The sequence below is a fragment of the Salminus brasiliensis genome, chromosome 13, assembly GCF_030463535.1.
Source record: "Salminus brasiliensis chromosome 13, fSalBra1.hap2, whole genome shotgun sequence".
In the NCBI taxonomy this organism is placed as follows: Eukaryota; Metazoa; Chordata; class Actinopteri; order Characiformes; family Bryconidae; genus Salminus; species Salminus brasiliensis.
The window spans coordinates 4860486-4885405 of NC_132890.1; the positions used below are offsets into that span (position 1 = coordinate 4860486).

Here is a 24920-nt window from a genome sequence, read left to right on the forward strand (position 1 = left end):
AACAATTCATGAGCAGGTGTCCCAATACTTTTGTCCATGAAGGGAACTACAATGTACACTCTTAAAAATTAAGGTTCTTCTAATGTTTTTTTGAGAGATCCCATAGAAGAACCACTTTTTCAGTACCATGTTTGTCAGTAGATGTGAAGGTTCTTCACACTAACACATGTATCCATCATAAACATGCTTATTTATGGAACCAACGTGGTTCTTCTACGACATCGCTCTAAGCAACTTTATTTTTATTAAGACTGTAATGTGTGGTTCAGCAAGGCTCATCTTTTATTTTCCTTAAATCTATCAAAACCATTCAGAAATAGGTGTCCTTTCGTATGTAAAGGTTTAAAAAATATTTGTATTTTTATTTTTTATATTATTATTATTATTATTATTATTATTATTGCAAAACACTTAAATAACTCTTATAAAAACGCTAAGAGCTGTGGCGATGTTAGCTGTGCCAAAAAAGGGTGTGTTTGACCTACAAGAGTATGTATGTAGCTTTGACAGCAACTGTCAGGTCATGACACCAGTCTGTAACGCTTGTCAGCACATTTTGTGCCAGAGGTTAATGTTATTCCGTATCCTAGACACTAGATATCACAAGCTAACTTCCCAAAAACCATCTGATATAATGTGTTTACACTGCTTTTGTTGGAGTAACTGTCTCTACTGTCCAGGGATTTGTAGATTTTGTAGAAACATTGTTGTAAAGAGATCTGATTAACTGCATTTAGCAACAAGAGCATTAGTAAGGTCAGGATGTTGCCAATAGGTTCATGTTGATCTGCTCCAGGGAGTCCTGTTCTACTAGCAGTACTTCTCTCTCTGCTAGACAGGCTGTGAGTGTGTGTGCATTTGCACATCTGTGTCAGCAATGGGGGCAACTTAAAGTAGCTAAAAGCATTCACTAGAAGGGGTGTCCACAAACATTTGGACATATAGTGTAAGAGCATAGCTGTGTATTGTAATTCTGTGGTTTAAAAAAAATGTTTTTTAACCTTGGGACAAATTTACGAATATTCACGATTTTGGTGAATGAGGTCCAATGTTCTCAAAGTTTGGGATATGCAAATTCTGAGAATTCTGAGGACAACACTCCAAACTCTCTATAATTTCACTTCTATTATGGCAACATTACATTTAGATTTACAGCACTTAGCAGAGGCTTTTCTCCAGAATGACTTACAAAAGTGCTTCGCTGTTCACTCAAGAATAACCTCAGCTAGTTTGAATAGCTAAAATTCGAAGATACGTCTTAAGCTACTAAACACAAGTCTGCATTTGAAGACAGCGAGCGTTGGACTCTACTGTTTGGACACCCAGGGGAAGCTTGTTCCACCACTTTGGTGCAGGACAGAAAAAAGCCTGGACGCTTGTCTTCTGTGGATTTTAAGGGATGGCGGGTCGAGCCGAGCTGTACTTGAAGCTGAAAGGGCTCTTGGTGCAGATCGGCTTTTGACCATTGCCATCAAGTATGGAGGGTCTGGCTGGTCCATTCCTGGCTTTGTAGGCCAGGATCAAGGTTTTGGATCTGATGCTGGCAGCAGCTACAGGAAGCCAGTGAAGAGAATGCAGCAGCATTATTCCAGACATTATGGACCAAGATGAACTGCACATTTATGACAACAGCTACAACGCCCTCTGTTTGTCTGATTGACAACATGATTCATTTGCTGGCACAGTTTGACATAAAAGCCTATTTTATGTCACGAGGATCGACGATACCAACTGTTCCGACAGGCTCGTCACGCCATCATGCAATATGACAGCTGATAATGCATTCCTACCTACAGTGCATGTCTTTATGCAGAGAACAGACAGACGGATCGGAGTATCAAGGCACATTCTGTCTCCCTAACAGCCATTTCCTACCAGTCTTCAAGATTTTAAACACAATCAAGACTCTTGCAAAGATTCTTCCCCCTGCAGTCCATAACAGGCCAGCTCCCCAACTCGATGTAGAACCGGTAATGTGAACCTACAGATACACAATGCAATCTGTCTTCTCCACTTACCTCTGACTGATGAGGCGTTGGGTTAAAACCACACTGATTGCACACAATGTTTTTACACTCGGTGCAGGAGTTGTAGTTAGGAGGATCTTTCTTGAGGTCCACCTTGCAGATCATGCAGGCTTTGGGAAGGGGTTTTGGGCTGCCTGGCTTTGCTTTTGGAGGTTGAGAGGAGGTTGGATTCTTTGCTTGGGCTACAGCTGCTTTGGTTGGCTGAATGTCTTCAGGTTTCTTTTGCTCTGGCTTCTTGTCCTCTTGTTTTTGGGTTGCAGGAGCTTTGGAAGAGTCCTTAGAAGGTTCGGACCCTTTGCGTGATGCAGGAGGCGTATTTATAGAGGTTTGGGAAACAGCTGAGCCTTTACGAGACATTGAAGGTGTTGTAGAAGGCTCGTCCTGAACGGCTGATGAGATCAGATTAGATGCTGAGCTGAGGAATGAGGAGCCAAACCCTAAAACCTTTCCAGAAACAGCAGACGCAGAAGAAGGCTGAGGAGATGGCGATCGAGACCGGGCACCACCAAAACCAAAACCAAAGAAACCAGATTGTTCCTCAGGAGGTTGGGCCTTTGGTGATGGATCAGGCTTGGCAGGGGACGGTCCACCTTTTGTTGTCTGTTGCTGAGATGGCTTTTGTTGTGACAGTGCAGTTGCAGTAGGGCTGGCTTGTTTTGCTGCAGCTGAGCTGATCTGGTCTGGTGGTTTCTGACCCTCTGTAGGTTTGCTAAGCTGGTTGGCAGGAGGAGGTAAGCCTTTATTTTGTGGAGGGTCCTTCTTTTGTGCCGGGGATGGACTTTGCTTTCCAGGGGGCTGGGATGGTGTGGGTGCTTTGCTAGATTGAGATGGTGGTTTCATCATGGGGGGTCCAGGTGGTTCTGCACCTCCAAGAGCCCTTTGCATCTGGCAGTTGAGGCAAAGCCATTCCCTAGCCTGCAAAGAAATACATAAAATTACACTTTCATTTCATACACTTACATCCTAGTCATTATTATTGAAAGAAAATGTGATTTAGACTTTGATGCAGAAAGCAAGACCTTACTGCCGCAGTTGTGAGACAATTCTAATTAGTTACACTTATTTTTATTAAAATAAGTGTCTGAATTCCATTTTCATCAGTTTTTACCTTAAATAGATTTTTGTATCAAGTCTAAAGTTTATTTTTTAACCTAACAGCATCACACTTGATTTCCTCCCCTTGTGTGCATTTATGTACCACAAACAAATAATTTATTATGGCATGCTAGATTTTCAGCAGTTTTTAAGATATTCATACTATTAGTTACTACTAACTCCAGATGTTTTGGCCTACTTGTGCATTTCAGGCTTACAGCTTCTTGATTGGATGCATGGTTTCTGTGTAGCAACAGCTATTTTTATAGATATTTTCCCTTAGAAATGAACAGGATGCAAAGGTTTTGGCACCCTTCAAATGTCATGATTATAAAAATGCACTAGTAACATCCAGCTTAGGGTTACCACAGGAACCATCTGCCAGCACCTGAACAACCACCTAAGCCATCATTGCAACTATATCGTACCATACCATAGCAACTGCCTAGCGACTACCTACCAACCACTAAGCAAAACACAGTAAAAATCACCTTGCACCACTATAGCACCCATCTAGAATCACCGGGGGGTATCACCGGGGATACCATAGCAACCACTTATCAACACCACCACAACCACCTAGGATACCACAGAAACATCTTAGCAACCACCTGGAATACCAAGCTTCTTTGAATGAGGAATAGTGATGGACAGCCAATCAGAATGGTTGCACAACTAGGCCTATGACCAGAGGCTAGTTCGAATACACGGCACTTCCCTTCCAAATGCGTTGGTTGCTCCCAGTGTTGGGAGCATAGCATACCCCCATGTTCTCCCTATCACATGCAATGCTCCCAACACTGGGTAAAGGTTAAAGACTGCCAGCCAGCCAGTGCCTCTTTTTTCCAAACTGCCACCGTTGCAACATCACTGGGCAACCAACGCACTTGGAGGGAAGTGCCGTGTATTCAATCTGGCCTGGTCATAGTCACAGCACCTTATTCCGCTGAACCACTTGAGGCCTAGTTGTGCAACCATTCTGACTGGCTGTCCATCACTATTCCTCATTCAAAGATGCTTGGTCTGAAACTTTCTTTATTACCTCAGTGTGAATGGGCAGGGCTTAACACCTATAGACTGACAGAAACATTGAACCGATCTGACCTGGCCAATGAATGTAAGGTTCGGCAGAGCAAACTCTTCTCTTCTGTGCTATATAATGCAGCCTGTCCTGCACTGAAATATCATTGGTTTCACTGAAAGCTGCTCAGAGACACCCATCTCTCTAAAGGGAATCTCCACACTGACTGCTTCTGAGGACTCAGCATTTCTGTCTCAGTAGACTCTATGAGTATTCTTTTCCATTGCCATTGATCAGAGTCAGCAATGCTGAATAAGCATTTGTAAAGACATATGAGTAGATGGTAACTTTGACTTATACCTCACTAAATACTGGACAACACTCTAGAAAACACCACAGCGTGGTTGAGCATAATTCTCAGGTTTTGTGTTATAAAAATAGTAGAAATGCATAAACACATCATTTTGGAAAGTAATCCAACATAAACACTGAAATCCATCATACCTAAAGCATACAGTCCTGTAAATTCATTTTTTACATATTTTGACAGCAAGGGTTTCCTCCTTGTACACTTCTCATGAAAAATGAGTTTGGTCTCATTTTGAGGGTAGAAGCTGTACTTTGACACCCACTGTGGCAACAGCTACCTGTAGACGACCTGTAAAATGGTATTTTAGTGTTGTTGAAGACTTCTTTACTTATCTTGTGGTCTAAACTCAGGCTGAACTTGCTAGGATGGCCTGACCTGGTCAGTTGTTTTATTTGTAAATGATTTAGTGGACAGTGGAACGGCTGATTTCTAATCTGAGATCTTTTTAAACCTCTTTCCGAAGGCCTCAGAGAGCTCCTTGGATCTGGGCATCTTCAACCATCACCTCAACAATCAAGAGCAGACCAGACTAAATGTCTGAGGTTTAAATCAGACAGACTCCTCCAGAATCCTCTCTAACCATGTTCTGCACCTGGTTCTATTTTTACACATTTGAAGTAGTAATAAAGTCGGAATAATGAGTTTTCTAACTTTCTCTTAATTTTATTTTATAACCGATGTTTAAAGACATTTCTTCAGTTGGGTGTGTTTAGATAGATTCTCTCAGTATGGATCACATGTAGATCAAACATCCAGATGTTTAAATATATAATAAGGTTTTCATGGGCTGTCTTATTTTTTTCACATGACTATATCTTACATATTACTTTAATAACGGCTGAATGGCTACAAGTCTACAATCATTTGTTCAGGCTCTTCTTTACTAAAGTAAAGTGACTTAAGTACATGTGCCATTCTATTGTTCCATGCAGCTGTGGCACGATTTTACAGGGACTCAAACCAGTTAACAACACAAGTTAAGGTAATATCCTTCTCACTGGCTGTGTACAAACAGTTTGCATCCCTGTTTGGACGCTGTCGTGAGTAAGACAAGATTGAATCACAATTCCAGGCCTCTGCAGACCTTTACGGTATGCCTGCATGTGTTCCATTAATGGCTGAGAGCATTAATACACTAATGCAGAAAGAGAAATGGCAGCGGTTGATTAATGAGTGAAAGACAGGCATTACTTACAGCTGCATCTGGAGGGCTGAAGCCGCACATGCTGCAGACCACTGATTTACACTGTGTGCAGGTGTTATGGTTGGGTGGTTCCTTGGATTTCAAATTGAGTTCTGTGTTTTTGCAGATCGGGCAGAGTGACTTTCCCCCTACTTTAGCAGCTGTTTCTGCTTGATGGGCTCCAGGTCCTTGCGGTCCACCCCTGCCCACTCCCTGCTGTGGAGGCCCTCCCCTGCCTGCTCCTTGTTGCTGAGGACCTCCCCTGCCTGCTCCTTGTTGCTGAGGACCTCCCCTGCCTGCTCCTTGTTGCTGAGGACCTCCCCTACCAGCTCCTTGTTGCTGAGGACCTCCCCTACCAGCTCCTTGTTGCTGAGGACCTCCCCTACCAGCTCCTTGTTGCTGAGGACCTCCCCTACCAGCTCCTTGTTGCTGAAGGCCGCCCCTACCAGCGCCTGGCTGCTGGGGTCCACCTCTGCCCATCCCTTGCTGCTGAGGACCACCCAAACCTCCTCCTGGTGGCTGCTGCCTGCTTTGCTTGGGAGCTCCTTGTGAGACAGGCTGTCCGTTCCCCTGTTGCTCACCAGCTTTCTGCTTCAGGAGACCCTGCTGCTGCTGCGGCTGCTGCTGTTTGTCCTGTCCAGCCTCGCTCTCATCCCCAAACAGACTAAGCTTGTTTACTGCAGAAGACATGGCACTCAGTGGGTTCCCCCCACTCAAGAAGTTGGAGGAGAACATGATGTCTGAAGGGTGTGTGGTTCAAAGGACTGGTTAAAAGGAGGGGAGGGTTGGGGTCGTAATGGGGGGCCTCACTGCTGGGGCGGCCCTAACTGCCAGAAGGGGTGCAGTGAGGGCATCAAGGTAGTGCTGCTCCAGTTTCCTTGGAGTCCAATGGAGGGTTTCTTCTCCAGTTTTATGTGTCCCTCACCTCTGCCGCCACATTCCCTTAGAGAAGAGATAAAGGGAAGGGAGAGAGAGAGGGGGACTTGTTAACATCTTATTCAATCACCACTCGTTTCCCCCAAAGGCTGATCATTTCAAAGTGAATGGAAGAGACACTGACGACTCTAAAGGCGCTTAATACTGTGATCACGTTTATGGTGATTGCGGTTCCTGCCCTTATACATAATCAAAAGCCTAAAAATAACTTTCCATTATGAACATCAGAGAGGTGGAAATGAGAGCACAACAAAGTTAAAGGACAGCACTAATTGTAATTTGCCATTAAAAAGTCGACCCGGTCCCTCGTAACAGAGTCAATGCATATCTGTACATATCTCTGCAATATGTCCACATATATGTGGACACCCCTTCTAATAAATACATTCCCCTTTTATAAGTTTCACCCATTGCTGACACAGATGTGCAAATGCACACACACACACACACACACACAAAGCTTGTCTAGCCCCTCTATAAAAACACTGCCAAAAGAATAGGACACACAGGAACCTACATGAACCTAATGGCCCCCAGCATTGCACTATGGAGCAGTGGAATGATGGTGGTACTCCATCCAGTACATTTGGAAGGAGTTGGGGAGTTGAGGATGATGGGGATGAAGTAGGGTGGTGATCATCTATCATCCTGACCTCAGTATTGCTCTTGTCGACACACACACACACACACACACACACACACACACAGCTTGTCTAGTCCCTGTAGAGAAATACTGCCTAAAGGACTCTGTGGAGTAGATAAACACAAGCCTATTGGCACCATACCTACTGCCAGGCATGGGCTAGAGGGGTAAGACGTCCCCACCATTGAGATGCACCACATAAGCAGTGCTGAATGGTGTAACACTTGGTACACTCTATGGACAAAAGTATTGGGACATCTGCTTATTCATTATTTCTTCAGAAATTGAGGGAATTAAAAATAGCTGATCCTGCTTTTGTTGGAGTAACTGTCTCAAGGAAAGGGCTTTCTACTAGATAGTGGAACATTGTTGTGAAGATTTGATTGCATTTCTCTCCGACTTCCCAACTTATCTCAAAAGTAATGAATGGAGCACCATCCATCACTCCAAAGAACACAGTAGTTCCACTGCTCCACAGCTTAGTGCTGGGGGCTTTATAAGCTCTAGCCCACGTCTAGCATTAGGCATGGTCCAGGGCTGTACTTGTCTACAGTGACTAGACAAGCTGTGTTTGTGCATTTGTCAGAAATTGGTGCAACTTAAAGTAGCTAAATGCATTCATTAGAAGGGGTGTCCACAAACATTTCTAAACATTAACAACTGGAGTAACTGTCTCTACCGTCCAGGGAAAAGGCTATCTATTAGACAGTGGAGCATTGCTGTGAAGATGTGATTGCATTCCTCTCCAACTTCCCAACTCATCTCAGAAGTAATGTATGGAGCACCATCCATCACTCCAAAGAGCACAGTAGTTCCACAGCTCCACAGCTCAATGCTGAGGGGCTTTATACTCATCTAGCTCATGCCTGGCATTAGGCATTGCCAAGGGCAGTACTAAACAAGCTGTGTTTGTGCATTTGTCAGAAAGTAGCTAAATGCATTCATTAGAAGGGGTGTCCACAAACATTTGGACAAAATAAAAATGTTTCTAGTGTTCTTCTCATCATCAGATGTTCACACAGCTGTGGAACATTTGTTTTTTTTTAGATATGAACATGGAGGTACATGTGTTTTGTGGCAGCAATGACCGTAATTGGGCATTAAATATGTTATGTTTTTCCTGATTAATTAAATTTAGCTAATATTTTGTGTACAATATTCCATTTAGATGATGTGAAAGGTTATGATGTGAAATTCAACACTATACAATACTGTTTGACAACTGGACGCATGTGAGAGCGATGCCACTAGTAGAACAGAACAGTCATATTTAGAGATGATGATAACGACTATTGAATAATTAAAATTAAAGGAAGAGAATCTCCCAAACACACAAACATGACAGGCACTGTATACCCAGCGTCCAATAGGCATTCTCGCTTGGGCTAGCACTGCATGTGCGAGGAGAACGACTGCCTCTCCATTTAATACACTGAGGGCTTTCGACGTTTTCCTTCAGCACCTTGGACAGCGCTCCCCATCCAGAGCCATTGATCGCGTCTCGGCGTCCCTCTCGCCAGAAACCTATTCAGATGTCTTCCTTTCAGCGTGAAATACAACACGAGCTGGCGTGCACCGAATGCACAGTCATTCACAGTCCTAACTCTGTGCAGACATGATGATGAAGATGATGATGATGATGATGAAGAAGATGGTGATGAAGAAAACGTCTACAAATGACATTTAGCCCATTTCACACCTCGCGTCCACACGCTCTGCGTAACGCACAGCCCTACAGGGTTACACGGCTTCTTTCACGCGTGCTGCCATAATGATCCTCAAGGCATTTGATAGCCTACAGCCTCACAAGCATAGACACTGGTCCTTATTATATTTGCACGAGCCCTGTGCACCAAAAATGGCTCATACAGTCGATGTGAAACACTATGTGGCTGCCTTCCTTTGCCACATCCGGGTAGGAAACCCTCCACAGATGCATGTGCCCAAGACTAATTAGGATGCTTCACACAGAACGAGGCAAATACGAGCCAAACTCACGAAGTCTAAAGTCTTTCTTGGCTGCTGTCATCTTCACCCAACCCTACCAGCGAGGTGTTAATGCTCTACAACTGAACTTAGCTTAGATCTCCACAGCCTGCTTACAGGAGGGCATATCAACTTAGTATTGAACATACTGGAGGCTATGGAGATACTACAGAGGCACCTGCCATGGAAGCCTACTACTATTAATATGGATGGGGTTCCTCAGGGACTGGGGAGGTGGAAATATGGCTTACGCTATCACCGTGCCGCTGAGATTTGGGTGAGGGTGAGGGTTCTCTCTGGGTTCCCTCACCCTGGTGGTTGTGCCTTTTTGCCCTTGACCATTTCAAAGCGAATAACTGAGGCTGAGGCTCAACCTATTTCCCAGCTGTCTCCCTCAACAACCGCAAGCTAACCGAGATAGGCAGCATCCTATACAGACAAACAGCCGACCACCAACCCCCCCCCCCCCCCCTCCATCACCCCCCCAAAAAAAACAACAACAGAAAACACCATCATTTCCCAGAAGATGCCAAAAACAACCACTGATGCCAATCCCAGAGCAGAGCAAGCACAGCAGCCGCTTACCTCATGGTTAGTTATTTGCCCATTTTACGCGGTTACGCTCTGCTGTTGGCTGCTCCGAGGTCCGTAGTGGATGTGGAGGTTACGGAGAGAACCGTGCTGTTTCCTTCCACACCTGTTTTCAGACAAGCCCCGCCCTGCTGAGCCGGCGTTGGCTAGTAGTAGCCGGCCTCCTCGCCTCCTCCGCTGGGATTGGACCGTGATGCCTACTCGCTAGCGGCTGTGAGAGTGACTCCTCAGCCAATCAGAGAAGAGCAGGGCGGGGGTTGCCTGAAAACGCGTGGGAAATTGAATACAACGCCAGGGAACGTGCAGCGTCTCGGGTTCTCCCACTACTGCGCATGCGCAGAGCCGTGACAGGTGATCAGCACATCACCTCAGGAAAACTGTTAAAGTTAAAGGGACTGAACGAGTCGTCGAACCTTAATTTACAATGTCCAAATATTTATGGACACCCCTTCTAATGAATGCATTCAGCTATTTTAAGTTAAAGCCATTGCTGGCACAGATGTGCAATTGGACAGACACACACACAGCTTGTCTAGCTGCCAATAGAATAGGACTATCTGGAGCAGATAAGCATGAACCTGTTGGCACCATGCTGTGTAATGCCAGGCGTGGGCTATAGAGGGGTATAAGCCCCCCTCCCCTCCAGCATTGAGCTGTGGAGCAGTGGAAGAACTGTGTTCTCTGGAATGATGGTGATGGTGCTCTTTCCAGTACATCTGGGATGAGGTGGGGTGGTGATCTTTCAGTGTCCTGACCTCACTAACGCTCTCGTCGCCATTAAATGCCATTAAATCCTCACAGCAATGACCTTCCAAAATCTAGCAGAAAGCTACTGGACAGTAGAGACCAGATAAACTATTTTTAATACCCTTAGAAGAAACAATGAAGCAAAGAGCAGGTGTCCAGATACTTTTGTCCATATAGTGTATTATGTGATTGATTCATTCATTCGTTAATTGATGTGTTTTGTCTCTCAAGGTCAGATAAGAAGCCTCAAACTCCAGATGCACCAATTCACCTTCAGGATTATAGTGCACTTTATAGTGGACATTAATGACCCATGGCCAAGCATCTTCTCTCCTTCTCTCACACACGTACTATCAGAAGACAGCGGCAGTCATTTTATTTTCCTAGCAGAGCGAGACATGCATCTTCAGGGCTGAAGGATAGGTCTTGCCTGGGATCATTCAGATTGGTTCCTGAGAGAAATTTAATGACCGGCCTTCTTCTTCTAATGGCCAATCCATAAAATAGCCACAACTACACTGGACCTTCTAGCATTAACTGAGCCAACACTGTACAGCATGCTTCCTCCACTTATGAAGAATCTATAGTATTAATGCATTCAACTACTTTAAGTTGCACCCATGTGCAAATGCACACACACAGCTTGTCTAGTCCCTGTAGAGAAGTACTTCCAAAAGAATAGGATTCTCTGGAGCAGATAAACAACATGAACCTATTGGCACCATGCTGCCTAATGCCAGGTGTGGGCTAGAGGGGTATTAAGCCCCCCAGCATTGAGCTGTGGAGCAGTGGAAGAACTGTGTTCTCTGGAATGATGGTCGGTGCTCCATCCAATATTTTTGGAATGAGTTGGGGTGGTGATCTTTCAATATCCTGACCTCAATAACACTCTTATCGCTGAATGCTCAGCACTGAATCTGAGCTTTAGCTCTTTAATGGTTCTCATTTAAGAGCCATCGACTCTGAACAACCGGGTTAGGTTCAATGTGGTGCTTTCTGATTATCCAAGCTCAGAAAGATCTGATACTGCAATCAGCTGCAACGCCTTTCCAATGAAATGAGCAAACCTGACTGCAATCTTCAGTCATTTTCATTTCTCCATCCTGAGTGGCAACATATCTTCTGAGTGGTGTGATAATCTGTCATATATGAAAAGGACCCTGAATGCTCTCGCCTTTTATCTTTCATCCGTTTGATCAAAGTCCATGAAAGGGCATGGAAAGGCTAGGATCAAACACCTCCTAGGGACACATTCATGTTCCTTTGTCCTCTGGGAGGGTGTCTGAGATCGTCTTCAGTGTTGCTCTCCAGCTCCCAGTGGATGGCTGGTGGATGCATGCGATCTGAAAAGCAGAATGAATTGCGAAGAGCATGGCTTGTGGCTCTTGGCTGTCGGCTCGCGGCCCAGATGAGTTTTTCTCCTAAAAGGCCCATTAGATCAAAGCAAACATTCAGAGATGTCTGAGACTGGGCCTGTCACCCCGCAATGCGAAAACAAGAACAGTCCAAACAGTCTGGCAAGTAAGCTTCAGTCTGCATAAGTGGTATCCCTCTGGGGGCACAAATCAGACCATTACTGTATTCCTTTCCAGCACTCATTCAGTCTTGCCAAATTGAAAGAAGCTTTTTGTACCGCTTTACTGGGTTGACTGCAGAGCTGTTGTGTATTGGGGTACACCACCGTACAAAAGTTTGGAGGCACTGTTTTTTAATTCTATTAAAACCAATGTGGCTGCAGAGAAACATATTAACGGATTATTATGTTTACAGACCTCAAACAATCAACTGAACTCAATGAATAATCCAATAAAAACTCAAGAATGAACCTCATTCATCCCCAACTCCCCACCTCATCGCAAAAGTAAAGGGTGGAGCATCAACCACCACTCCAGAGAACACAGTTCTCCCACTCACACTTCCACTGCTGGAGGTGGGGGACATGGGGGGTGCCCATACCTGGCATTAGACAGCATAGTGCCAATAATCTCATGTTTATCTGCTCCAGAGAGTCCTTTTCTATTGACATTACTTCTCTATAGGGACTAGGCTGGAGTGTTACTTACTTAAAGTAGCTGAAGGCATTCATTAGAAGGAGTGTCCACAAACATTTGGACATTTAGTATTTAGTATATTGAATATTAATACAAAAGTGCAGACCCCATCACTGCGAGATCACAGGTTCAGTCCCCTGCAATGCCACAAGCATTTGTGACCTGGAGTTAAACGGAGCACAATTGGCCTCATTCTGTATAGGTGGGCAGCCCTCCCTCTCCCCCCATCACTCAGTGCAATGCTGGTTAACGCATGTATATGTTTACCCCTCCAAAAAATCTAGTAGAAAGCCTTCTTCCCTGGACAGTAGAGACAGTTACCCACCCCCCCCCCCAACAAAAGCAGGAGACACTCTTTTTTTAAGATATCAAGGATACCCTTGATTTCAGAAGAAACAACGTATGAGCAGGTGTCCCAATACTTTTGTCCATTTCGTATATTTTAAAAAGGGCCTTTCTTTTTTGGCTGAAGTTTAAAATAGACACAGCTCCAGAAAGGCCATTTGGACGTGACTTGGCCAGAAGACATCTCATGACGTGGTATATGCCATCACTTACATAAGCTGTGAGAGAGTGCTCTATCCTCTCAGATTATCGTACCACTGGGAAAATCCTACAGTTGCTTGTGTGTACGCATACACACTCTCATATAGCTAAGCTCAGATTCTGTTCTCAGTGTAATGGCAAAACAGCAGCCGTGCTCAGGGCATCTTCTGAATGTGAACAGGGAGGCGGCTCTCTCCCGTAACACGGGGAGTGAGCAGGGACGCTAAAAGCCATTAAAAGCCAGAGCGAGAGCAGGAGAGGGAGAGACGTGATTTTGCGACACTGCCCGTGAACCGTGAGAGAGTTAAAATGTGAGCAGTGAGTGTGAGTGTGTGTGTGAGTGTTTGTGGGGGCTGTGAGTCGTGCAGGATGTGAAGCCCCCACACACCCTACTCCTACTTGGCATGTGTGTCATGTGCTGGGGGAGGCTGTGGGCGATGATGGTCATTTGTTGCGTCACGCGTGGGGTTGTGTGAACAGCAGGAAGCTGGAATCACTCTCGCTCTGCCTGTGTGTGTGTGTGTGTGTTTGTTTTTCTGTGTTATCGGAACACACACACATACACACACGTCCTGAACAGAGAGTAGCAGGGCTAATCTATAATGACAGGAGCAATAACACTGAAATTTAAAGGCTTTTGCTGATGGGTGAACACCTGTATACAGCTCAGGAGCTCAGGAGCAACATAGTGGTCCTTATATATCCAGTATAAATACACTGTGTCCTGTGGAGCACTTATTTTCACTATGACATATGTATTGACAAAAGTATTGGGACACATGCATTGTTTCTTCTGAAGGAGAAGGCTATTAAAATTTTTAATATTTCTCCTGCTTTTGTTGGAGTAACTGTCTCTACTGTCCAGGGAAGAAGACTTTCTGCTAGATTTTGGAGGATGGAGCATTGCAGTGAGAGTTTTAGTGAGGTCAGGATGTTGAATGATTACCACCCCACCTCATTAATCCCCAACTCCACCATACTTTCAGAAAACACAGTTCCACAGCTCAATGATGGGGGCCCTTGTACCTCTCTAGCCCATACCAGTCCTATTCTATTAGCAATACCTCTCTACAGAGACTAGATAAGCTGTGAGCATGTGTGTGTGTGTGTGTGTGTGTGTGTGTGTATGTGTGCATCTGTACACCTATGTCAGCAATGAAAGTGACTTAAAGTAGCTGAATGCATTCATTAGAAGGGGTGTCCACAAACTTTTGGACATGACCCTCATGACCTTTACACACATACAGAGGTCACTATAAACAGTATATTGAGTGTAACATTGCTAAATCTCATAGTCAGGACTGCTGCTGTGTCCATTTTCTTTAGACTCGGAATCAGCCTTGGCGTTTAACCTCATAACCTTCACTGACCTGTCCACATGTCCAGTCCTCTCTTCTATATTTAATAATATTTTAAAATGTAACATTTTATATAATAATAATAATAATAATAATAATAATAATTCATATTGTCCGTTTCTGGTGAATCTCAGTAGCTGGGGCGGATTGTCCCAGTATGGTCAGTTTCCAGAATGGACTCGGCTTGGCTCATTTACACCAGTCTCTGAAGCATTTGCACTTAGTAGAGTTCAAGAGAAGAGGAGGAGTGGAGGCAGCGAGGCCTACACAAGCAGTGACTTGTCTTCTTGAGTCACTGGGCTACATTCTGGACTGAGATTACACACACTCTGAACCCAGCGCTCCACCGCTATTTCAGCCTAGTACAAGTACGGCATTTTATATGTTGTCACTGTCACACAGAAACCTCGTACCTCCAAAATTAAAGTTAATTAAATATTTTGGAGCTTTTCTATCGGTCCGTTCGTCAGAAAACATCACCATGAGTGAATAACAACTGCCTGATTCACATTTAGTCAAAAATTGAAAAGTGGAGATCAAAGGATTTGCATGATGATTTAGTTGGAGATGCCTGAGTAATGGAGGAAGTCGAGCATGTGCACCACCCCCACTTATAGTAGAGGTGGGGCAAACATAAGCTTTCATTCACTTTCATTAAATAAATAGTATGAAAAGCAGAAATGACGCTCCTGTATGTGATTTTAATGTTGATTCAATGGCAATTTTCACTGGAGATAGTCTACCAGTGTAAATAATTGTGTGAGCATAAGTTATCTCATGATTTTGAGAAATTGTCTAAAATATTTTTGCTAAAATCATGATTTGTTTGTAGAGATTTTTATAAAAATAATAGATTATATCTCATGATTTTGACAAGTTGTATAAAAAGGACTTTTATTTTGCTAAAATAATGTTTTTATTTTAGGTTTCTATTAAAATAAAATATAACATTTCATGATTTTGACAAATTGTATAAAAAGGACTTTTTTTTTGCTAAAATCATGTTTTTTTTCAAAGAATTTGTTGAAATAAAAACATATTTTTAACATTTCTATTTATGTTGTCAAAATAATGACTTTGGAGGCTTTAATCTATTCTCCATTCTGATTAAATAGAGGTGTGTGTATAGATCAATGTGTATATGTGTGTGTATGCGGGGTGTACTATACGAGCAGGTCTGTCTGTGGGGCAGATGTACAGTGTGTACTGTGTACTGTGTGTATAGTGTTTGTTGTAGTGGGGGTATCTGAAAAGAAGAACTGCAGTGCACTACACCTGCACTTGCTCTGCTTTCCAGAGATAATAAAGCTAGCTGTAGGGGATGTAAGGCCATGTCTGCACTCCTGTCTGAAAGCTCTGCCGCTCCACTGGCCCTGACACACTGTTTCATCAAGCATGCATAAACCTTGAGACATTTGTCATCTACTCTCTACGGTCACCAAGTCTCTCTCATCCTTCTCCTCTTGCTCAAATATTCACACACACACACACACACACACACACTTAGGATATATATGGAGTAAAAAGTATTGGGACACCTGTAGATTACACCAACAGGAGTTTCTATGACACCCCATTCTAAAACCATAGTCATTAATATGGAGCTGGTCCCTCAGGGTCAGCACTCGGCCCTGACCCCGCTCTGTAACTTTACGTGGTCTGACAGACACTCCATGGCTGAGCTGCTCTTTGTGAGCTGTTCCTCCTAAACTCTTCCACTGTTCAATAATAACACCACTCACAGCTGATGGAGGAAGATCTAGGAGGGAAGGTCTAAATTTCACTGGCTGACTTGTTGTTGGTGGTGCAGCGGTGTCTCCTATTACATACAGAACCACGCTGGAGTTCAGTGAGCTCTTCAGAACCTCCCATTCTTTCATTAATGTGTATAAGAAAGACAGACTGCATGGCTAGGGGCTTGATTTTATACACCTGTGGCAATAAAACACCTGCATCCAATGATTAGGAGGTGTGTCCCAATACTTTTGTCCATATAGTTTTGGAATGGATGCTGTATACTAGGGCTGCACAATACATATACATATTCTAATGATGGCTTGACTTTGGCCTTCATTTGTCTGATATTACAGACATGCCCAATACGCAATTGATGCTCTTTCCAATCACAGAATGGGTTGTTATGTTCTGGAGGCGGCCTGAGCAATCACTGAGGTCCTCCGAAAGGGTTGGATGAGACAAGCAAGGGTCATTTTGGTCTAGAATTGAGGTTAGGCCAATCATAATCAGGGTATACAGTGGTCTAACAGCAGAACCTTAGGCCAGTTGAAGCACCTTTATATTTAAGGGTATAGAACAGGATACTGCTGTAATTCCTCATCCAAACAACAAAACCTATTTGTCAATTGATGGAGAATCAGAATCAGAAGAATCAGAATCAGAATTACAATCAGAATCAGAATCAGAATCAGATTTATTGGCCAAGTATGACCACACTGTTAGTGTCTCTCTAGTATGAACAATATACAGCTACTCTACATAAGTAATAGCTCCATTTGGGAAATTTTAATGTCTGATCAGGTCTGATTTCTGTAAATATGGCAACACTGACTGTAAAAACATACAAATTTATCAGACTTTTCTCAGCATTGTTCAGTACTGTACACCCTGTACACTCTCATTCAGACACGTTCATGTTCCAAGGCACAGAGACGAAAACAGATGGACTAGCTTGCACACAAACACACGCACACATTCACACACACACACACACACACACACACACACACACACACACACACACACACACACTGTATTCCCAGCCAGTACTCACACACCCAAAATATTTATGAATCCCAGTGTGTTCCTAAATTTGCCTTGTGATAGTCCGATTTCACACTCTGTACAAGAGCTTATACCTCTAATAGCATGTGCACAAACACACATACACTCTGCCTAAGAGGGTAGAGTACATCAGAGGGTCAGGTTGTAATCCATCCAGTAACGTGATCACACTCTGTTTGCCAGTTTCATTAAATTTAAATACCTGCCCAGCAGAGGTAAAAAAAACTGGACACGCCGTCCATCTAGAAAGAATCAACGGTTCAGCGGTTAAAAAGACAGAAATAAATAGACGAGTGGTACACACACACACACACACACACAGACACACACACATATACACACACATACACACACAAAAAAAACACAAACACATACTTACATATTCAAATATTTATACACACACACACACACACACACACACACACTATATGTCCAAATGTTTGTGGACACTTCTTCTACAGAATGCCTTATTTAGCTACTTTAAGTTTTAGCCATTGCTGACACAGATGTGCAAATGCACACACACACACACATACACACACAGCTTGTTTAGCCCCTGTAGAGAAGTATTGCCAATACAATAGGACTCTCTAGAGCAGATAAGCATGAACCTATTGGTATCGTGCCTAATACCAGGCATGGGCTAGAGGGGTATACAGCCACCCAACACTGAGCTGTGGAGTAGTGAACCTATGATCTCTGGAATGAAGGTGATGGTGCTCCATCCAATACTTTTGGGATGAGTTGTGGAGTTGGGGATGAGGTGGGGTGGTAATCATCCAACATCCTGACCTAACTAATACAATCAAATCCTCACAGCAATGCTCCTATTTTATTAAGAATTGAATAATACCCATAATATCAGAGGAAATAATGATTGACTAGGTGTCCCAATACTTACACATATGTGTATAGATATACACTGTCCATATATATATATATATAGTTATATAAACTAAAGCTCACTTACCTTTATCAAGTCCCCAGAGAGCCAGAGAGCAAAAGGGTGAACCACCTTAAACCATCAAGCTGCAGTTTGTTAGGGTGTCTGCTAAGCTGTTAAATCCGCATCTCCATCGGTGTGGATTTGTCCTCTTCGGCCATGTTCACAGGCTGCTACTGCACTGCCACCACCACTAACGATAATTTTCCCCACCACTGACCACTGCTAACTGCCAGCCTAAAAATACTCTTAAAGAGACAGCATCTCGCCCTCCCCCTCCCCCTCCCTCTCTCTCTTCTTTTTCACTCTTGCCCTCCAGCTGACGAGGGACCGCCCCCTAATCTCCTCCTGCCCACACAGACCAATCAGAGGCAGTCGGGGGAATCTGTAGTGATGTGTAGTAAGCAGAGCGTGCGCGCGAGAGAGACAGGGGAAGAGAGAGAGGCAGGCAGCTGTGAATGAGAGATAGAGAGAGATGGATAGAAGAGAAACAGCAGGAGATTATAGGCTTAAGAGCTGCAGCACTTTATGATGGTCGTGACGTGGGAGGGTTATTACTATTACTACTGTACTGTCTCTTACTGCACACATCACAAAGACTAGGCCTAGCATCACTAGTGATCACCTAGATCACTAGGCCTAGCCCAGGATTCAGCAGCGTCTGTATCTGATATCTGATATCCCTCTTCTACACTGTGAACTGTTATGAAATGCTGCTTATGGCTGTCCATCAATGTCATTGGGGCTCATAACAGTAGCTAAGGTCAACGTCAGACTCCATCTCAAATACAGTGACCTTCAGCTTTCCATTGGGCAGTGAGAGGAATATAATAATAAGAAAAAAAAATTGAAGGATAGACGGAACCTATTTGTGGATATTTGTGGAATTTTAGGCCGAAGCCAGTATGTGATATTAAAACTGATACTTAAACATTTATAAAATGTAGAAATTGGGAAATTGGACCATCATACACGATTATTTTCTCTGGTTTTACTATTTATAGGCAGTGTGTTTAAGGAAAATTAACATTTGCGATGTATTTCATAAATCATGGACAACATTTCCCCTAAATTCCTGCTCAAAAACAACTGCTCAAATAATGTAAATAAATGATTATAATAATAATTATAATGCAAAAATGTTATTGTTCAAATTTAAACAACACAGTACTAATATTTGAACTTCCAGAGCATTCAATCACAGCCTTAATTAAATATATATATATATCTTGGCAGGCTCTCCATTAGTCTTTCACATTTCTTGGAATATGCTTGGAATAAAACGGCTGCGGACACATAGAGATATACACTATATATATATAGTGTATATCTCTATGTGTCCGCAGACGTTTTATTCCAAGCATATTCCAAGCAATGTGAAAGACTAATGGAGAGCCTGCCAAGATATATATATATATATATATATATATATATATATATATATATATAGAGAGAGAGAGAGAGAGAGATAGCCTTTTGTAATGGTATGCATACAGCCACCCCTGAATGACATTCTTTACACATGCATTTCTGGATAAGCTGACACTGCCATTGGTACTTAGGCATCTCAGCAGTAAATGTGTCCCATTACTTCCTGCCAGTACAGGGGATCAAGGCAACCTTCTGCACTTATATGTAAATGTATTTGTATATGTATGTATGTGTGTGTGTGTGTGTGTGTGTGTGTGTGTGTGTGTAATTTTATATGCTGAAAAAATTATGAAATGCAAAATGTTAATTTGTATGATCCTGTTGCCCAAAGTCACGATTTTTGTGTTTTGCTGTATAAAATATAAGCTAATCAGGCTCAGCTGTTTAAGTGTTAACCCTTTAATTTAAGCAGTATAATGCAAGAACTGGCATATCTTGCTTCTGAGCTACCCCTACAGTAAGAAATAATAATTTGTGCTTCAAGCCACACCTGAAGGACACTCTTTAAACATGCATTTCTGGACAAGCTGAAAGATTTTCTAGATGTAGAGCCAGCATTGGCAGTTAGGCACCTCAGCTGTGAATGTGAAAGGAAATTGAAAGCATGGTTCCCCACCCCCCATCTGATACTTCCTGCCAGTACAGAAGATCACGTTTTAACCTGCTGCACATTGTGTGAACATGTACTGATTAATAAAACAGGTTCAAAATTTAACTCAAGACAAATCTGAAGCCAGGAAGACCCACAGAAACTGCAGAAACTGAAGGCGGCTGCAGTAAAGGCCTGGCAGAACATCTCAAGGGAGGAAACTAGAATTAATTTCTATGGCTTCCAGGCTTGGATTTGCATCCAAGTATTAAAAACACTCCTTATACATTTTTCATATTCATTTGTCCAATTACTGTCGAGCCTGTATGAGTGAAAGACCTATGTACTTCAATCGCATCTTAATGACCTCACTTCAGATCCATTAAGGTGGTGTACAAAGGGCAAAACTATACAGCTTGTGTCACTGTCCAAATACTTATGAACAGGACTGCATTTACACAAAATATTTTTTTACTCAGGAGTAAACAATGAACATTTGATACATCTGTAGCTTCTATCCATCTTTCCACTGAGGTATGAATATCACGCTGTCATACAGCCTGCTTTCCCTCCTGACGCAGACTGTCCTTGAGGGAGTAATGCAATAGTGAAGTCTAGACACCGAGCGGTTTATAATTGAAGAGGTGTAAAACAAGATGAACCTGAGATTACTTCAGGAGTCTTGTGCTTGACTATCAATGTTTCTGGAAAGCTATAATCAGGGCCCTCGAATGCCCATTTAAATTCTGATACTGATACTGGTTTTGTGGAAAACCAGTGAACCTTTAATAGAAGCTAAATCTAAATTGCTCTTTTTTATTAAAGCCCCAGTCTGTAACATGCTGTCACACGCAATAGAAAGAGAGCCGTTGAATGAGAGGCCTATATGAAGGTCTATCTGGCACTGGTATTTTGGGTGCAGACTTTGAATGAGTCACTCTGTAAATGTTCTCACTGTGTAAAGCCCACACTTTTCACGACGCCATTATTTTTAGGCAGAGATGAGCGAACCATGACCAATCAATTTTGAAATCCATAATTAAAGTTGTTGCTGCTTGTTCATAATGGCATTTAGCCGCTCGGGCTGGTAAGGCAAAAAAAAAAAAGGGTGGAGGAAATGAAACGTGGATTCATAAATAAATGAAACTGTATGAATCCATTATCTGGCTGCCAATGTCACTGTTAAAAGTATACGTTTAGGGGAGGAGGAACCTCTGAAGGTGCTTTGAGGAACCTTCCAGGAAAGGTTTTTAGAAGAAAATAGTAAATTAAAGGTTCCTCAAAGCACCTTAATAAGTTCCTCCACAGTTCACACTTGTCACATATTGAAATTCTCGGAATGTCCAAATATTTGTGGACAGATGTGGACACATGTAGACACACCGCTTGTCTAGTTGTCTAGCTTGTCTAGTTCTACGCCCAGTAGAATAGGACTTTCTGGAGCAGATAAACATGAAGCCATTGGCACCATGCTGCCTAATGCCAGGTGTGGGCTAGAGGGGTATAAAGACCCCCAGCATTAGCAATAAGATGTGGAGCTGTGGAATTGTCCCAGCCAACAGTGGTGTTGTACATATGTTGTTACTGGGACCCAGTTGGCCTTCCCAAATGGGCCTCATCGTTACAGCCACCTTAATCTCACATGGGTCCCATCTTGGCCTCATGTACAGTGTACAACCCAGATGGGGTCCATGTTTAACCCCTTCTGTTTCCCTCATTGACCCTGGTAGGCATCCATATGTAAGGCCAAAATGGAATCCATTAACAAAACGTTCTGGTTCCCAGCTAGGCTAACCATCCACTACCTGCCAGTTAGCTTCCACACAACGTGAGACATGTTAATTTCCAGTCTGAGAGACTATGCTAAATCTTCAGCAAAATCTTCAGAATAAACTAATGAATACCCTTGATTTCGGAAGAAGCAATGCACCAGCAAGTGTCCCAATACTTTTGTCCTAATAGTGTTTGTGCACATTTAGCCATATTTCAAGTTTCCGTATGGGAAAATAAACAGAAAGCAGCACAACCACCTTGTAACTGCAGTTCTTTTGGATGTTATTTAGCTTTTATAGCTTCCTTCATCCTGCTTTGAATTTGAATGAGCAGATGTGGCTATTGACCAGCATATGGCACGCCAGTTTCGCAGATGTGCTGAAGAACATTTCCAAAGCACGTTTCAGAAGAACTGCCAAGTGGTCATCATGGAGGAAGATCCTTTCAAATTGCATTAAACTGCAGAGAGACAGTTCCGTCTCTATGATACTGGTGTATTTGGGACAGTTGGGCTCAACAGTAGGGTATTAGCAACTGTACTGTACACACTCTTTTGAATGTATGCGTATGTGTTTGTGTGTGTGTGTGTGTGTGTGTGTGTGTGTTTGTGTTTGCGTGTGTATGCGTGAGTGTGATTAAATGACTACTAATAAGAAACTAGACACTGTTTTCAGTACAACTACTCGAGTGTCCATGGCCTTCACTTCACATCTGAGAGGACAGTGGACTTAATAACCCTGTGAGGCGTGCCCCCACCTGTCCTGTTTGAGAAGGAGTGCATGGAGGAGGAGAAGAAAGAAAAACAGCCTCACTTTCTGGTTGGCTTCTCCTGAGCAGGAGAAAAGTTATCCTTCAATATCACCTTCACTGGCAGAGCATGGTCACAGGGGTTTAAAGTTAGCAGCGTTACTGTACTCCAGCATTACAATGGGAGCTCGAGTCCCTGCTCAAATATTCATGAGCCTCCACGGCCACACAGCTGTTGCTGCAGCCAACTCCATCTCACTCTCCACAGAACTGCAAGAAGAGCTACTCTGCTCATTGGCTGTGTGTTAGTCTGTTATTTACCTGATGCCTTGTATATACACTCTTACCGATACAGGAGAACCACTAGGAGAATCAACTTAGAAGAACCACATAATAGCGCTTCCATGGTGGATCTTTAAGAGGATTACATATCCTAAATATTTACTGTATTAAATACCTCAATATTTACTATTTACTATATAATATTTGCTTTAGAACAGTGGTTCCCAGACTTAGACCACAGACCTAGAGAACCCCCTGCACATTTTAGTGTTTACCTGGTTCTAGCATACTACCTTCAACTCAAGAAGGCCTTGTTAACTAGCAGATCAGCAGGATCAGGAATTTTGGGGGTAGGCTTAAAAATGCTCTTGATTCTGATTGGCTGCACTGATGTATACTTGGATATATATATATATATATATATATATATATATATATATATATATATATATATACATATATATATATATATATATATATATATATATATATATATATATATATGAACAATGCAAGCTACACTATGTGTCCAAATATTTGTGGACACCCCTCCACTGCCCTTTACATTGCACCCAATGCTGAAACAGAGGTACTGCCAATAGAATAGGACTTTCTAGAGCAGATAAACATGAACTTGTCTGCACCATGCTGCCTAATGCCAGGTGTGGGCTAGAGGGGTATAAAGCCCCCCAGCACTAAGCTGTGGAGCAGTGGAAGAACTGTGTTCTCTGGAATGATGGTGGTGCTCCATCCAATTCCTTTGGGACCTCAGTAACGTTCTTGTCAATAAATGCAATCAATCATATCCTCACAGCAATGCTCCTCTAAAATCTAGTAGAAAGCCTACCTGCCCTGGACAGTAGAGACAGGTACTTCAAAAAAGCAGGATCAACTCATGTTATTACCTTTGATTTCAGAAGAAACAATGAATGAGCAGGCGTCCAAACATGATATGGAACCCGTAAAGACATGGGTGAGTGTAAAGATCCTTTTGCAACTTGGATACTGTAAGAGGGAACTCTGAGAACCTTGGAGCTGGAGCTGGATTCAGGCAGCTTAGAAGGTTAGAAGTTAGAAGATCAGACTTCCCTGTATTTCCAAAATTAGACACTTTATACACAGTAAAAACAGTCAGACATTAATCTAAAACACTGGCATCAAGCAATAACAAGCTATTTCAACAAGCAGCATTATTATAAAGCAGACAATAGGTATTTTTCTGCTCATGGGCTCCCCCTACTGTTAGGAAGTGTAATTCATTTTTACCCCACTGCTGTAAATACAGATTGTGCCATGAACTCCACAAGCTGAGAGATACAGAAGCATTATCTGAAGGTAAAGAGGGGCTTCAGGCATGTTCCCCCTCCACAACAAAACCTCCACATGATGATGTTTAATAAAAAAAATGATAAATAAAGGCACTTCCAGGCCAAGAGCTATTTGGGACCATTATTTCTATTTGTATTTTTATTTCTCTATTTATAAGAGAAACTCAGCTGACGGAATGTGTAAAACAGAAGAAAAAGAAAGTGATAAGAAAGTCACGTTCCAAACCTTCGGGAACTGCAACCAAAAGTAGGCATAATAAGACTGCCAGTGAGGAGCAGCCACTCGCCAAGGATCCAAATATAAAACTGCGCTCACTTCTGTTCCTGTCTTTGCCTCCACCGAGGCACAGTTCAAACACTGAGCTGGAGATCACTGTGCAGTAAACCACACTGCTGCTGTCATACTAAAACCCTGTATTTCCAAAATTAGACACTTTATACACAGCAAAAATAGTCTGGCATCAATCTGAA

General features: G+C 42.8%; 1 protein-coding gene across 8 annotated transcripts in view; it reads right to left on the minus strand.

Moving 5' to 3' along the window:
- Positions 1 to 18456, minus strand: part of pclob (piccolo presynaptic cytomatrix protein b) — a 105613-nt gene extending 87157 nt beyond the window's left edge. For 7 of the 8 annotated variants that reach the window (XM_072695405.1, XM_072695404.1, XM_072695402.1 and 4 more), the window contains exons 1-3: positions 9847 to 9939; positions 5709 to 6638; positions 2019 to 2942 (exon numbers count right to left, since the gene is read on the minus strand). In XM_072695405.1, the coding sequence (XP_072551506.1) occupies positions 2019 to 2942; positions 5709 to 6431 (1647 nt within the window). In that variant the 5' untranslated portion in view covers positions 6432 to 6638; positions 9847 to 9939. Of the gene's footprint in view, positions 1 to 2018; positions 2943 to 5708; positions 6639 to 9846; positions 9940 to 18326 lie in introns of those variants that run through there. The other variant, XM_072695400.1, reaches the window with a different exon arrangement.
- Between the last annotated feature and the right edge of the window lie 6464 nt (positions 18457 to 24920).